At 38.3% G+C, this 17,599-nt stretch overlaps 1 protein-coding gene across 1 annotated transcript in view; it reads left to right on the top strand.

The window, feature by feature from the left end:
- Positions 1-17,599, top strand: part of RFTN1 (raftlin, lipid raft linker 1) — a 97,308-nt gene that overhangs the window by 62,194 nt on the left and 17,515 nt on the right. Inside the window, exons 5-7 of the mRNA XM_059818858.1 lie at positions 4,195-4,618; positions 8,708-8,911; positions 17,362-17,477. Coding sequence (XP_059674841.1) covers positions 4,195-4,618; positions 8,708-8,911; positions 17,362-17,477 — 744 coding nt within the window. The remainder of the gene's footprint in view (positions 1-4,194; positions 4,619-8,707; positions 8,912-17,361; positions 17,478-17,599) is intronic.

Here is a 17,599-nt window from a genome sequence, read left to right as displayed (position 1 = left end):
CTGTATTTGTAAGTAGTACCATCATGCTTGCTATGAATAGGAGATTATTACAAAGCTGATAATGCAGAAAGAAATGCAGAATCACAAATATGTGGAGTGTGCAATGAACTTGCCAAGTGTCTTTATTCTAAATAGCTTTGAAAAGAAAACCTGTATGTGGCTGTTCAGAATGAGCTGTCAACCTGGAATCTCTGCACTTCTTTCATGGTTGTGAGGCCTATAGTTTAAAAACAAGTAGTTTTCAGAAAAGAGGATTTAATCTTTCAGCCATATTGTTGCCAGGTGTGGTTTTACAGATCTTTAAATTAGACTGTCAGCCATTTTCTAACTAGGTAGGGAGCCTTCAAGAGAACCAGAAGTATTTAAGAAGATGGGACATAAATTTGCTACATCAACATGTTTAGTGACGCTGCTTTGTGCTGCTGATAGTTCCTTTTTTTGAAATGCAGTATAAAAACAGCGGTCAGTCAGTTCTGAAATAAACAATAACACTGCACAAATGTTAAGAAATGTTAACACAAGTGCCCCAGCTAAAATTCAATTAAGGTAGACATCAGAGTTGGACACGGTGCTTGTTCCTATTCCTGCTAGAGTTAGTGAGAGATTTGATATTTATTTCACAGATAGCAAAGGCTAAATGTCATTTTTTTCCCCTTCAGGGAAAATGCCAGATTTCTAATCAAGCAAATTACAGGGGTGACATTAAATTCTTTAACTGCCTCAGCCCTCTGTACACATAAAATTTTACCCCTTCTTTAAGCAGGTTCTATTTTTAAGCTGTCATAAATTCAATTTGTTGCCAAGCCAGTTATAAACTGATTTGGATGTACCTACTTGAGGGTTTATCCAGATTGAAATAAATGAGTTAAGTTCTGCTTCTGTTGTTGAACAATAACATTGTCTGTGATGGAGACCTGTTCTTGTATTTGTCATTAATATCATCTAATCAGGACTTTGAGGCAATAAAAATGTTTCTGTTCCTATCTGGGGAAAGAACTGAACAATTTTTTTTTTATTTGAAATTTTGTTGGAATTTCCCTTTTAAAAATTCTCCAAGATGTAAAGAGCAAGTATATAGCATATTTAAAATACAAAAAAGGTCAGTAAAACAATTGAAATTAGCATGGATCACCTAATGTAAGGGCATTTTTAATCTAGCTTTTTTTCTGATGTGGTAAGTGGTAGAGATGCAGTTATCCTGCTTTTTATGCTTTTTTCCCCTCTCATTTAGTCATACAACGTAGTATGACAAGGACCTTTGTTATTACTCTTTGTGAGTACTGTAAACTGGAGCATAAAGACAAGTATTTATGCGATCTGGAATATGTTCTGGGTGACCCTGTCAGAGTAGCATCATGTTCTTCCCATTCAGTTCAGCTTTACCCCTGCTTTCTCCCATGCATTGCCCTCGTACTGATTCGCAACACCGCATCTGCTAAGATACTTTCCCAAAAGGCTGGAACAGACATATCTACCTGTTCTGTGTACCAGCACAGGATGCCTCAAAGGGTCCAAAACCCACAGGTGGCTGGTAGAAACAGCCCTTCTGCCCTGTGTAGCTCCTGGGCATGACCTGTCCAGGTGCTGAGGTTTGCGCTTGTTGTTTAAGTCTGGGGTTTTGGTTTTTATTATTCAAATATTAAATATTTCAGACACAGGAAACAGGAAATGTGAATGTATACTGTATGACATAATTCATTCTGGATGTGAAGGCAACTAAAATTCTGTACTATTTAAGCTCTCAACAGTATGCTGAAAAGTCAAATTGTCTTTGTAGTTTGGAAATGTTCAGGCTTTATACTTCATTTATGATGAGAGCTACCCTCTTCATGGTTTTGTGGAAAGTTGGAAGGAAAGGCTGTGTACGTCTACCGATACATGACTTTGCTGTTCTGAAGCTTACATTGCGCTGTTGATGTAACATTTCCTGCTAAATTTGCTTTATTGAAAATAATGAGATGCTTGGTTCTCCGTTATGTAATTGGGAAAATTTGAAATACAGGTTTAAATAAGATTTTGTATTCTGTATACTGCTGATTAACTTGTTGGGAAAGGGCCTTGAAGATACATTTTCTTTTTCCAATCTTTCTGCTAAACTATTAGGCTAATATGGCTTAGACTATCATTCAAGCCTTAGTTCCTCCTATTTCCATTCTGAGAACAAAAGCTTCAGAAGAAAAACCTCAGCATCAGGTGTTCCTTAGATCAAATACATTTTTTTGAGTGAGCCAAGACTCTAAAACATTGCTACAGTATCGGCGAAAGCTGTTCTCATCCAAATCACAGCGTGGGAGAGTCTGGTATAGATTGACAAGCAGTCTTTACTGACCAGGACCAATAAAATTACTACATATGTACTACCCTCAAACTCTTAACAGTTTCATACTAGTTAAATTTCTATAATTAACTGCCCTGCAACCTACTAAACAAATGTAGTGGTGTGTCTGTAGATTAGTGGTAAGAAATGAAATGAATTTGTAACTCTATCATTGACTGTATAAAAAGGTATTTGTAAAGTTACAACAGGGAGTGAGGACTGTTAAGCAGATTATGACTGCACCTATCATTGACATTCACGTAAACCTTTCTGAGCAAGCTAGTTACATGCTAACTTTCTTTGTAGACAGATATTTGTTTGATCAGGATACTGCTAGTATTATTTTTATTTGGAGGTTATTGTCCTCTTTAGCAATGAGCTTTAGTTCAGTCAGTGTCCCATGTTCACCAAGCTAAACACTTGTGAAGACTGTTTGCTTCTTTCCTGGAGAGCTCTGTTTCAGTTCCTGTGATCACGGAATCCGGAGTTAATTTAACATGGAAAATATAATAGTGGTTTGAAAGAGGAAGTTCTTGTTGTTGATCAGGTATCACCTGTAGGTTTGTGTGTTCAGAACAGTAACACATTTCCAGGAAGTAGATGATTCATTTAAAAAAAAATGAATTCTGGGTAGGGAAGATGCAGAAATGAGCTTCCTCTTAAATTTAAAAAAAAAAAAAAAAGGTACAAAATTCTTCCTATTTACTTGCTATTGAAAAAAAAGGCCTGAACTGTTTCACATAAGTTCATACTAAATTGAGCCTTGGAGAATAACTAAGACACTTTAACTTTCTGGAATTACATGGTATGCAGAGAAAGTGAAATTATTTCTCCATTCTCAAGGCATTTCTTTCTGAAATATTTATGTCTGTTTAGACTTTTCATTATATGAAGAGTTATACATTATATGGAAACCTTTCCTTTTCGGTGGGTGATTTTCATAAATGACTCAGCAGACACTAATGTTTTCACAGAAGTCTGGCTCTCACTGCAGCTTCTCCTGAGTTTGAAGGAGTGTGAGGCTGGTGTCTCGAATGGATGGTACATCCATAGTGCTGAGTCTGCCTAAAAGACATTTCTCTTTCTGCTTCGTCTCAAGACTTTCTTAGCTAATTCCAGTTTTATCGGATTGTCATTACTACTAGCGCAATGCTTTTTTCTTAGGATCTTTTGTGATTTGATTCCTTCATTTTCCTCCTTTACCTAAATGGTAAAGGATTAGTAATAGCATCCCTTAGTTTCTGTTATTCTTCTTTGCTTATCTCACAATGCCTTTTTCTATTCCGAGTTTTGTATCTTCCCAAAAGCGATTTATTAAAATAGCTTTGCTTTTATGTACTCATTATATGGAAGCTTGCCATTTGTGTCTCAATCCAAACTAGGAAAAACAACAACTGTTGTTATAACGTTGCATATAACAGAGAGAATGAATAACCATTGCCTTGCATAAATGTCATAATCGTGCACCTAATACAGCAAAAGATATAATATTAAGTCCCTGACTTCATAAGGTTGATACTAAAACTTTGTGTGCGTAATACCACTTCTGTAATTTGCATAAATAAACTTTTCAAACAGATACTTATCACTTGTGAAGAAATGTATAGGCATTTTCTCAGTTTTGTTTTTTGATTTTTTTTTAATCTTTTTTCTTTTTTTTCCCCTCACTTTCACATTATTTCAGACAGTTTAGGGAGCTTTTCATCCTGCTTCTCTAGAATGTAACTTTTTATGTAAATGTAACATGACAATTTCCTGTTACAGTGGACAGAAGTAGCAAAATGACATGCTAGCTGCCTTGAAGGGTGTTATTTTCTGTATTTCTGTTCAGCTAAGACAGCTTGACAGTTAAAAATCCAATCTTCTTTGACTTGTAGATTCAAGATGCTGCAAGTCAAGGCTTGAAATTTGTTGGAATTATACCTCAGTACCATTCCCAAAAGAACTGTCTTGTCAGCGCCTCCCTGACACCCGCCAGTAACAACTCTGTGCAATCAAGAGATAATAAAAATGTTTTAAATTACCCCGAGGATCATGCTTCACTGGATGGCGAGAAAAGAGATGGCATTAATGGATGCAGTACTCCAGCACCGAGTGAGGAAAGTGCTGACCAATGTGCAGCATCCAGGGAGGGCTGGAGATGTGAAGGACAGGCTACTGAAGAGCTGAATCAAAAGTCTGCAAAAGGAAACGACGAACAGTTTCAGCATGCAAACCCAAATGTAACAGAAGCAGCAGACAAGCCGAATGGACTTGGGGAGAATGAAACACCAGCACGATGCTTAAAACCACTTACTGGCAGTAAGTATTGTATTGACCTCTCATACATAAAAGCCAAGTTAAAATTGCTTCAATTACGTTCCCAGCTCCTTTGGGGGATGGGGATGTGGGTAGGACCTTACCACTGTAATAGCGAAGAAAAGATGCACCAAATGAGCCACTTAACCCGATTTCAGCATGGGTACACAGTTCACAACAACTGAGCTAAGTCAGATGGCAAATGAAGAGATGATACAAGCGGGTGCAACTTTGTCATGGCCCGTTTATATGCCTGAGTCTGAAGACTTACTTTTGTCTGCTGCTCAGCTGAATTGGTTCATTTCTGTATTTGTTGTGATACCCTGAGAGCTCTTGATCTGTGTATCCTTTTTGTCCATTTGAATGAAAAGCCCTGCTAATCTGCCTGACAAGGTTTTGCAGCAGTAAAAGGAATAAGTCACAAAGCCTTATCACAGTTAACCCCTTTGTAGCAGATGAACAGAGAGCTGAAATTAAACCACATCAAGAACAGCAGGAATATATGTAATCTGGACTCTGAAGTCTCCTAGTATCCTATAGTCAGGCTGGGGTCAGTGCTACAGTCACAATTGTAATTACTGGAAAGCTGCGGTTATTTTTGTTAATGGCTCATGTTTGCTAATTCGTAATAAAAGTTCTCTTGGTAATGGAGGTCCTCATAATTTGCCTTCCAATTCCCATTTTTTGTAAGATTATTCTTCATACACCAGTTTTCTTTCTTTTATTTCTTTGACATACTTCTCCCTCAGGTGTGCTTTCCACTTTTAAATGTCATTTTATGCCATCAAAAACCAGAAGTCTCAGCTGAGGTCTCAAAGTACCCTTCTTAAGTTGTTTGTGGCTCAGAGGTTACTTCAGTAGCAGGAATTGTAGTTCAAAATAGGTTGTAGACCAGAGTAATTTAGAAAATGAGAAGTCATCAGAAAAAAATATTCTTGCCCCGTTTCCAGTTTAAACCTCAAAATATTTTTCTTTCCTGTATTTGCTTAAATCCTAGAAAGCAGTGTGTACACTCATTTCTTTTACCGTTTTGCTTGCTTTCCTTACAAGCTACAAACCTATGTAAGGAAATTCCATCTATGTTCCTTTCAGCTGGTACTGTCCTTGACTTTAATTTATCCCTATTCTTTATGTCTTACATAGATTCAGTCAAACAATCCTACCCCTTTGGGGATTTTGTATGTACGACTGAGAATGACTTTGCATTGTACCCTCCTTGGACTCTTGTCTTGATTTCTGTTGTATTTTGGTGGAGTTAGCTTTTGGCCATCAAATTTGTATCACACTCTAGTAACCTTTCACCATACTTTTCTTCAATTTTTGGTGGGCAAGGGGGCAGTCAGATTTGATCAAAGCATAGCTATTATTTGAAAAAATTGTTCTGGTTTACACTAGAATCTTACACATTATAAAACCTCTATTAGTTTTATAGTTCTAAATCAGTTATCTCCAAGTCTGATCAGACCAGTTCTTTCTCTTTTTATATACACTGTCTTTGAGAGAGTTAACCTAGCAAGTTTAATCATCTTTTTGATGCTATTCTTCTCCATACTGAACAGTGGAAATCTTTTGCTGCAAGTAAGTATGTTCTTAATATTTCTGCATAACGTGAAGCTGATCACCTCCAATCTGTCCAACTTCTATCTGTCTGTAACGCCCCAGGATTTTGTTACAGCTGCTGATTTGCCAGATAAGAGGTTTTATTTTAAAAACACCTTTAGTTTCCTCATTTATCTTGCTTTCTCTAAGTGCTTTTTGGCTTTAATTCTCATACAGTTTTTTTAACTGGTGAATTATGCAAATACTTTCCAATACTGAAGGTCTGAGAAGGCAGTTTTATGTGACAGTTCACCTATAATAGGGTTTTTCTAAATCTATTGCCTGTACAACATTGATGATTTCTTTATTACTCTTGTATGAATTTTTGTTATTACAGCACTCCCATGGAAAATATATTTCAGTCTTTGGCACCAGTTCTCCATCCTTCCTTGAGAACATGAAGATAGAAAGCATCAGGTGGTTTTTTTTTTCCAGTTAGCCTGCTTATGCCATAGGAAGTTACTACTCTTGAACTCCTTCTTCCCTACATAAATCTTCAGAAAAAAATGTAATATATTTTACTATTTGTGGAATCTTATTTTTGTTCTTTATTTTAGGTTGTATACTATTCAAGTGTTATTTTTATGCTTCTTCATTTTTTTTCTGAATATTTTGTAGTGCTCATTCACTTTCCCTTTTATTAAAGGCCTCTTCTAAGCAGTGTTGAAAATGATTTGCCAGTGAACAAGGCATAGATAGTCCAATGGTATGTCCAAAGGTGCTGTGTTACCTGGAACCAAACTGAAGGTGTCTTTGTCCATGCTGGCGCAGTCAGGCTCGCTGGTGAAAACTGTTGTCAATAGTGACTTGAACAGTGGTTAGGACTGGTGTACTATACATTCAGCAACGGTGACAAACCAAGTCAACCACTGAAAGACTCCCACACATTTTAAATGCATGTTGTCAACAGGCCAGTGTCAAATCCAAATTATCATCTCCCTATGGTTTTCCAGTTCCGTGATTTGCTATTGTTAATATAATGTCTTCATATACACCAAAAAGATCTCAATTTCCAACATAAGCCTATTTTGGGGGTCAGAATCAAAACGATCATAGAAGTTTTCTGTGTATGCTCTTCTGAGTTAGGGTTATCATAATTTTGTTCTTTCTAAAGAAGTGGTAAACAGCAAGAGGATTCATGTTAACAATTTATTCCTTTCTACTCTTATTTGAATCATGGTTCATGCCTGAGATCTTTAGGTTTCTTTTTCGTGTTTGGTTATACTGTGAGCTTCCTGCTGTCTTCTTCAAGTGCTGCCAGCCTGTCTCTGAGCATCTCCCTTCTAATATCTTCTTCAATTTACACGCTACTTCTTGCTCAGTGATGTTTGTTAGAGAGCAATCTTAACATTTCTCTTGACATCTCTTTCTTTACTTTAATACTTGAGATTAAAATGTAATAACTTGGACACAAGAGGAGCTTATTGAATGAATTAATTTCATATAATGTCTTTACCTTTTATATTAATTTATTTGGGGAAAATTTTTGGCATTTGGCAATATTGGAAGTCAATAGAAATTTTACCATTGATTTCCATGTCCATTAATAAGTAAAATAATAATGTCCAAAAAATTTTTTATCGGTAATTTTATTGGTGGTTGCACCCTTCGGAGAATTTGGAAGGTGTATCTGCTCTTAAACTTGCTTCCAGTTTTAGGACTGTGAAAGCTCAGTTTTGCTGTCAACAATGACTTTTTTGTGATGGTAAGCCTATGTTAACTGCTCCTGGGATACACTAGAGGAGATATGGAGCAGAGTCTAGAAATTGTTCTCATTTGTAAGACCCTTCACAATTCCACTTTCAAAATTCATTTGCTGTTGTGTTAATGTCTCACCTTGGCTCCGACCCAGAGTAAATCAACGAACCAGCTAGCATAGTCTCTACGTTAATGGTTCATTGCATTTTCTTTAGATGAGACTACTACTTGCTGGTTCCATGCCATTGTATTATCAAAATGAAGTTATTTAATACTTTAGTTTAACGGCCATCATCTACAGAATGCAGTTCCTCCTAGGTTTGCAGTAAGATTTTGTATTTGAACTGTCCTCAGTGTCACAGCTCTTTTAACAATTCGTTCAGTAGAAACATAAAGGTACGCTGTGCCTTAATTTTAGTGTTTTTGTGACTGCTACAGTCTGCCACTTAAAACAGTTTGTGGAGTGTGTTTTCCTGTCTTGGTTTACACTGATTATCTCCAGTAGGGCAATTGTCCATTAGTACTCAGGTATTACTGTCTTTAAATAGTTTCTTATCAACAGTGAATCCATTATTAGTAACAAATATTGTAACAGCAATCAAAATACCATATTGGGTTTTGGGACCATACTGAGTTGGACACTGCAGAAATGTATTAAGAAGATAACCACATCCCAAAATATTTTTTGCAGTTGCACAGTGTAATCAGGCAAGGTTAAACAGTGGGTTACACATTGTTTTAGCTGAAATATTATGATACGGTTGTTGCATTACTTAATTTTTTACTTTTTGGTAGAAGCAGAGATCTTCGCTCTCTTCAACAAGCCAAAAACCCCACAAAGATGCAGCCAGTATTATACAGTGACTATCCCTATGAGGATCTCCAGGAATGGGCAGAATGTCAACAGCTTAGAAGCAAATTGGCTGGAGCACATGACAGATCACTTCAGGAAAGGAGGCTCATTGGTAAACGCCATCTTCAGCCTTGGAATGGTAAATGGTATGGAAATTACAGAAAGAATTATGCTGTGATTATTTTCCTTTCTCGTCTAATAGAGGTCATTATCTTTGAAGAGATGACATTTGGGAGGTGCTTTAATATAGGCTTGGGGCAGATTTGTTTTAGATCGGCCTATTTAAGTGAAATGGAATGAAAGCACAGGAAATATTTTGGCATTTGAATAAGGGAAACAGATCATGTATTGTATTTTATAAACATACTAGAGATGATCCTGTAATTGCAGAAATACACAGAGTTAATACGAAGTAAAATGAATTAAACTAATAACATTGTAAAGCAGATGACATAAATGGATGAGTGGCTTTCCTCTTAGCTGTCCAGCCACACGCTGCATTTGGGTTTGATTGCAGGTCAGTGTAAGGACCCTCCAGTTTCATCTGGCCAACATGTAGTCAGTTACTCCCAGTTTCTTGCAGAGACCCTTTCCACCTTGATGGCACAGTGTTTTACAAAATTGTCTTCTATGTTTGTTTCACCCTAGCTAGTGTGCTCATGTGAGTGATGCATAAATGTTGGTCTTAAATTAAGAAGAGAAGATTAAAAAACAGATTTTTCATCTTGTGAAAATGTGGCACTGAATCCAGTTTAATACTGTAGCCACTCTGTACTACACTCATGGCCACCATGGTGTCTCTGAAGACAAGTCTGCTGTACAAGGGAAGACTTTGGTGCATTGCAGGGATCTGAGAGACGTAACTGAGGGACCATGAGAACAAACCAAGGGAAGTACTTGAACATAAAAATGTTGAAGTTACAGCCAGATTAATTTTACTGGAAAATTATGTGACTAGTATACTTCATGGTTAAAGTGTTTATGGTTAAATCTTTGACCTAATTTTGGTTTGGTTCGCATTCTTCAAAAGGAATGTGGTAACCCATAGATTGGGCACTGCTAAGATTAGTGGGTTTGTGCCTCAAAATTATAGAGGAACTGCTTCCAGAGCATCATTTTCCCTTTTTGCTGCTGGTCAGAATTCCAGGACCCATGATAAAACACAGTAGTGAGAGTCAGTTCTGGTAAAAGTCAATCAGGAAGTTACAATCCTAATTTTGCAAGCAAGTAGCAAAAAAGGAAGGTCTAAAGTTCAGCTGATGGAATGCTTTCACACAGCTTCCTGGAAAGCCTTGTAATTGTTAGTTAACTTGCTTAAAAACAAATGGTCATTTACTTTATGTGTATAAATTGCAACTCATAGAGGCAAATCTAATTGGCTCTATCAGGCTTAGTGTTTTCTTTAATAAAAAGTGCTTATCAGTGCACTCTAAAATGCTTTAAACACAGTATTTTTCTGTTATTTAAACTTCTAAAGTTCATTTACATAACAGAGGCCTGGGGGAAGTTCATGTACTTGGATACCAGAGTGAGGAGTGCTGGATAACTGCCTGCAGACATAAAGTAGACTTGAACGATGACAGTAAAGTTTCTACGCAAACAGGACAATGAATTGCATAAAAGTGGACAGATTTGGGATTGTTAGATTAGAGATGAACAATTAATAATAATTTTTATTAACATTTTACAGTTACAGGAAGAACAGGTTTAGAAGTCAAAAAGCTCAGACTTCATGTTTCTAAAAGTGTATTAATTAGAACAGTTACATTAAAATGCTGTGAACATGCCCGTGCTATTAGAAGAACATTTGCTAAGAACATCTGTAAGTTGCTATCAATTGCAGTTAAATGTTTATGATTTAAATCTTAAAATTTTCCTATGCTGCAGAGAAATGGAACAGCTTTTTCACTCATACGCCAACCAGTATGAAACAACCCAGGGTAGGGAGGAGGGAAGAAAGAGGGGGGCTGAGGGCTTCTCAGCCTCTTACTTTTTTGTAGTCTTTTATGTCAGCCTATCCAGCTTTTCATAGCTGGTCCCCTTATTCACTGATTAATCCTCTTCCAAATTAAGGTAATACTAGCATACTTTCTTTAATTGGTTATATCACATTCCTTTGTTCTGGGGGCTGGTTTTCTCTTTGGCTTAAAGTACGAATTCATTATTTTGCTTATTAGACTTAAAAGCAGGGTTATTATCTTCTTCTTTTCCCCCTTGTCCTTGGAATGCCCAATGAAGTGAAGATTTCCAGATTGTCAGTAGTCATAAATCTGTTTCTTCCTTCTGACAACAGTTTAATAATTAGTCTTTAGAAGAGTTTTAAAATTCACTGATTACAATTTTTTCTTTTTGCTTATTGACCAGATAATTATAAACAGAAATATAACACAATTGCAAATCATAATGTGTAAACCACGGAGAGTTACACCATATGTTAAATGTATTCAGATTTTGCTAGTAGGTTAGTAGCAGCAGCTTGCTTGGTCCTTGAATGTTCTTATGTTGACAGATAACAGTTATTTAAATTTGGGGTTCAGTAACTTGCTGGTGTTTTTCATCCAACTCATGTCATTGCTAATTCTGCATGTAGTCCCAGGTGTAAACTGATCCCACCTAGTGATCTAAAGTGATGATAGGACTTCACCCTTGCCCTGTTCTAGTGAGAAGTGGAGACTGTAGCAGCAAGCTACAGATTAATACCACTGCAAATGGAGAGGGTGTAACAGGTGGTCTTCTCTATTGTAACAGCAAGTCTCCAATCAGCAGTGTGAGAAGGTGAGAGTAAGAAGGGAGGAAGAGTCAAAGCTAAGGTTATATTTTGATGGCTTAACAGAGTAATCACAAGCCTGCTCATCTTTAGTTGTTTTGAACTGCAGGTCTTTAAATGCTTGGCATTCTTGTATTTGTTTTACCATTCTGTCTGTGAATTTTCTGCCTTCAAACTTAGAAAAAGCCAGCCAACCAACCAGAAAACATTGACACTACTTAAAGACAAAGCTAATGAAACAAATTGTGAGTTCCTTGGAAGAGGAGAGTCAGCAGGTTTTTAGAGGGTCAGATTGATTGTCTCTGTTATATTCGCACTACCTCTGCCAGAGATGAAACAGTGATGCATTTGGCCAATTATAGTCACCTTATCCACTGAAGTGGCTGGGATTTTTATAATCCATATGGAATTATTTTTCTCTGTGTGTACTGAAGGTGAAAAGATTCAGGAGGAGGGAGGAATATAAATATGAAGCAAAGGCCAACATTCAGGTCACATGCCACATAAAGCCACAGATAGCTGGTTTTCCTCACTGAGTGCAACAGCAGCCTAAAGGTTAGTTTCCTAGATAAGAGGGATTTGTAGTTCAAAGACAACAAGGGGAAAATTGTTGCCCACTAGGACAGCTGTCATGGTAAAGTAAGAAATCTTTCCCCATATACTTCTTGTAAATCAGAAGCAAGAACATCAAAATAGCTTTTTGTCAACTGAGCTACATCAAATATTTATACAACCCAGTGAAAATAGCTTTTTGTGCACAGTAGGATACCTTAATAAAAAATGCAGTGGTAATGGAACATTTTCAGAGAAGAGCAGCGATTGTAACCTTTACATTCAGAACCTTTTCTGTAAGAAAGAGTGAAGTTATGTCAGTTCAAGAGTAGAGATTGGGAAATGATACCACAAACAGCCAAGTCAAAATGGTTTGTTTTATTGGCATTCCTTACTGCCCTATTGCAAATGAACTAACGTTTGAAATTACTAAAGACCTTTTTAATGCAGGCTAAGTTCCAGGAGCTAAATCTTGTTAAACAAGAGATTACCAAAAGAGAATACAGCTGCATCAGAATCAGGAAATACCTTGCATGAGAAACAGTGGAAGCTGGAAAGACTAACTCACCATCTAAAGCTTTAGATGGCTGATCTTTGTAGATAGGTTAGGTAAGATTCAGCTGAATAAATGTAGGCAGCTGCTCTGCAGGTATCTGCATATGAGTTGTCGCCCAAAAGTGCCATTGTAATCAATGGAGATCTAGGCCTAGACCAATATAGTCAGTAGGATTTCTGTTATGATCCACCTCATCCTACATCAGATATCTAAAAGAGATCAGAAAGATCAGAGTGGGTGATCTAGTGAAAGCAGAGCTAGATAAGACTGAGATACTCAGTGCATCCTTTGCCTTAGTCTTCACTGACACAGTCTTCCAGACCTCCGAGCTTAGAGGCAAGGTTCAAGGAGGTGCAGGAGTAGCAGCAGTGGGTGAAGATCAAAAGAGGGATTGCTTGAGTTCCTGAGACCAAATGGTCTGCATCCAAGCATGCTAGGAGAGCTGGCGTATGTCGTAAGAAGGCCACTCTTAGTCATCTTTGAAAGGTCTTGGAGATCAGGGGAGGTTTCCAACACTTAAGAAAGGCAAAAAAAGGCCAAAAGGACAATCCAGGGACCTGCAGGGTGGTCAGCCTCACATCATTCACAGGTGAATCACTGAGTGAGTCCTCTTGGAACACATTTCTAGACACATGAAGGAGAAGAAAGTGACTGGGAACAGTCAGCATGGATTTAACAAGAGTAAATCATACTTGATGAAACTGATTGTCTTCTGTGATAAAATCACTGGATTTGTGAATGAAGGGAAAGCAGTAGATGTCATTTTGGGTGAATTCATCAAGCAAGTTTGACAGTGGCTCCCACAATATTTTTGTATCCAAGTTAGGACCCTGCAGCCTAGATGGGAGGACAACTAGACAGGTAAAAAACTGGTTGCATGGCTAGGCTTAGAGGGTTGTGCTTAATAGGTCACACTACCTGGAGTAACAAGTGGAGTACCACAGAGATCTATCCTGGGACCTGCTGTGTTTAACAACCTTATCAATGGTGCAGAGGAGGCAATGGGGCTTGCTTTTCTCAAATTTGCAGATGATCCCATACTCAGGGGTGTGGTTGTTGTGCTTCAGAACTGGGCTGCTGTCCAGAGGGACCTGGGCAGGCTGGAAGAATGTGCCAGCAGGAGCTTTTTGAAATTCCATGAGGCTAAATGTCCTGCCTCTGGGAAGGGAGAGACCTTTTCACTAATCCAGGCTGGGGACTGCCTGGCTGGGTAGCAACTCTGTTGGAAAGGACCTGGGAGATGTTACTAGGCAGCAAAGCTGAAGATGAAGCAGCAGTATGCCCTGGCAGTAGAAAAGGCAACAGTGTCAGGTCGAGACTTGTGTTGAACCTGCTTTGAGCAGGAGATTGGACTGGAGACCTCCTGAGGTCCCCATCCATCTGAATTATTCTATGATTTTATGAAATTGGGTCCTGAATGAAATAATGCTTATTTCTCTCCATCAATTGTAAAGAGAGCCTTGGATGAGTAACTCAGCTGTAGACCTCTATATCATAAATATTTAATGTTAGGTTATGTGAATCTCACCTAGTGGGCCAGCTCTAGAACATATGACTGTAGATTTAAGTTGCTGCAGACTCTAGAGCATCTGTGTGATAAAGGTATTGCAGGTAGACTCAGTGCATCTGTCCATCTCCTTGCACTTCCACACCTCTGTGTAGGAGTTTCCCTGAAATTCCTGCTGATCCTGACACCATAGCATGGGTTATGTGTGCCTCTTCTCCAAAATATGATCCCGTTAGCTCTCTTTCTGCTGCTTTCTCCTTTCCCCCAATTATTCTCAGCATCCCAAATGCTTCACATGCGAAGCAATTAATGATCCAATTATTCTTTCCTTTACCTCCCCCTTTCTTCTGGAAGAGTAGTAGATGACATGTAAAAGGGAGGATGTACGGCCAAGGTGCAAGAATTGCCAGACACACATTTGTGGCATGGAAGTTTGAACATTGTAGCACAACAGGTAGAGAGGAGACTTGGTTATGGTTAAGGGGGAAAATCTTTGTAAGTGTCACCAACCAGTTTCTCTTACAGTTTTTTACCAGCATCACTCTGTTGAGCAGACAGCTGTATGCAGCAGCTGTCTCTTCTTCATTGTTTTCTCATTTTTCTCATCCCTTACAGTTTTCTTATTTTCTGTAGTTTTCTTTCCTGGCCAAAAAATTAATGGATCTTAAGACTGACTGGATGTAGCGTTCAACAGTAATCATGGTACATCCAACAAGGAAGTGTAGTCAAGTTTATCTGCTGCCTGTAGGGTCTCACGAGCTCAGCTATTAGTTTTTAAAACATTACATACGTGCCATAATGTTCACATATGTGGAAGCTGTGAACTGCACGAGTGGAATGCGCAGCAGAGTGAAACATAAAGGATGATTTACGAGTGAGTGTAAACACACGCATGCTGATTGTGTTTTGATCGCTTATTAATTAGCTGGCAAATGCATGGGGTGAGCTCAAGCTGCAGTTGTGCCAACAGTGCGACACTGAATTTCATTAAGAGAATTCATGATACAGGAGCAGTATATGACGCTGTATAAAGCTTCCTGGCAAGATGTGGGTGTCTGTGTCTAGCATGGATCTATGGGTTTCTGATTTCACCCTTAGGTGCTGTCCTGTCATCTCTGCTTTGGAAAAAAAGGGTTATGCATCCTAAAATAGATTTGGGTATGGGTGTGGGTGTTGGAAAGTGATACGTTACACAGAAGTTGAGTTGGTTCCCACTTTGAAATGTAGGGTCTGACAAAGTGCCATTTCTGAGTTAAATCAATAATTAACTTTTGTACCCATTTGTATGTGGCAACCTTGTTCTCCCTGTGTTTTCTAACCTTCAACACAGCTACTTAGTGATCTGTTACTTCACAACAAAAATATCTGTTCTTCTCACTTGGATGAAAAATTCATCTAGATGACAGGAGTTACTGCTTTGTTGTCCAGTTAGTCCTCCTTGGAGCAATGTGTAATACTGGCTCACTGTAGTGGTGAGGAGTCTTCATCCCTCTTTATTCTAAACGGAGTTACAGGAATCCTGTCTGGGGAGACAGTCGGCTTGAAATTACACACTGCTTCTTTGAGTGTCCCAACAGAATCCATGGAGGGTCCCTAGTAAGTGGTTTACAACTTTTTTCCTTCACAACCAAATGAAAAAAAAAATCCTGTTGCAGTTTAAATACGAGTATTTGCATCTGCCCACTTACAACTTTGACTTGATTGAAACTGCAGCAAGAGAGAGTAGTGGATGGTGCAAATAGAAGCAAAGGGGTGTGCAAATGCTTGACATCTGCAACAACAGTCTTGCTACAGTGTGTTTGTAGACATAAGCCTCCAACTGTAGGAGTCTGGTTTGTTGTGGGCTTTGCCCACAACAAATTTATTATTTCCAGATAATAAATTGAATTTAGATCATATAATGACATCAAGAAGATGTTGACTGAGTTTGTGTCCGCAAGAGGTAAGAAGCCTCTTAATCCTCTTCACTACCTCCTTTGTGAAAATTGGTTCTGAGTTTGATACGTGTTTTCCCTTGGAGGCAGTGATGCCTTCCTGCTGGCATTTCTTGACCTTGTAACATCCGCCAGGGAAAGCAGAAGGACCTGATGAAACAGCTAAGCAGACTTATCCAGAAGACTCTCCTGTCAGTTCGGGAATCTGTCGGTTTGGCATGTGTGGTTGCATTTCAAAAACATACATCATACCAATGCAAGGAACATAGTCTTCCTAAAAATTTGAAGAAGCTATCATGCAAAATACACTTGGGGAGGGGATGAGCAAGGTTTGTTTTAATCAGTCACACGGGGTAAATGTATTATTTAACCTAGAAAGGCTGAAAAACACACTTCGTGACAATGTGAGAGGAGTTTTCTGTGTTCATAAAGAGTACAGTACTGCTTATTTAGAATTTTTCTAAATATGAGTCTATTGCTTCATAGTTTAGCTTATTGTAGCAAAGAAAGATAAGTTGGTTTTTTTCAGTTATTCTGATTCTGTTCTGTCATGGAGCTGACAAAACTTGAGTTCTTGGGTATGGAAGTGATTGCTGATTACAGAGTATACAGCTAAGTTCGACGAGAAAGTGCTGCTCAAGTAACTTCAGTAGTATGTGTTGTCTGAAAAAAGGCTGAACATGCTGGGAATGCAAATGAGAATAGAGAGCCACTAAACCAGATGGTCAAAATGCCTTCATAAATTGATTAAATAGTTATGAACGTATCTTTTCTTTCACACTGTTCAGATATGCCAGATCATCCTTAGTCCATCTAGATCACCGTAACTGCAATGACTGATCCATATGTAGGGTTCTGACTTGTGTGAATGAATGCGTGTAGTCATTAATACCAGTGTACCTTCAAAAGCCCTTGAAAAGTTGGCATAATATATGGTCTTTAGTCCTGAAAGCGTGTGTCTAACTTCAAGTAGGTGAGCAGTACTGCTCAACTGAGAACTGAATTAATTTTGCCTGCTCAAAATGGGAGATCTGTGTTTTTGAGGACAAACTCTGGAATAACAGTGGACAGTGAGGTTTGCTCTTAAAAACTGCTAGAGATAGTAGTCCTATTCATTTAAAATAGCTATTAAGACTATTAATAAAGCTAGGACTAACAGAGGAAGGTCTATGCACTTTTTATTAACATTCTTGGAAGACTTTGTTACTAATAAATTCAAATGCTTCACTACACATGGGGTGCCTTCCATAAAGCTTACAGGTAACACTGTGTTTTCACAGATTCTTCACATGGGACAATGGATGGAGTATTTCTGTTTGAAGATGTTGCTGTGGAAGACAGTAAAACCATGCAGGGCTATGATGCAATTGTTGTAGAGCAGTGGACTGTCCTGAAGGTATGTGTGCAGTTTTTCTTCTTTGATTTTTTTTGTGAATCAAACCACTCCCAGACTGTGAGGCAGACTCTCATGTACTGATCTGTACTTCAGCAGTACCAGACAGGCAACTGAGGTGAAGG

The sequence above is a fragment of the Gavia stellata genome, chromosome 6 (genome assembly GCF_030936135.1).
Source record: "Gavia stellata isolate bGavSte3 chromosome 6, bGavSte3.hap2, whole genome shotgun sequence".
NCBI lineage: Eukaryota > Metazoa > Chordata > Aves > Gaviiformes > Gaviidae > Gavia > Gavia stellata.
This window is presented reverse-complemented; position numbering and strand designations above follow the sequence as displayed.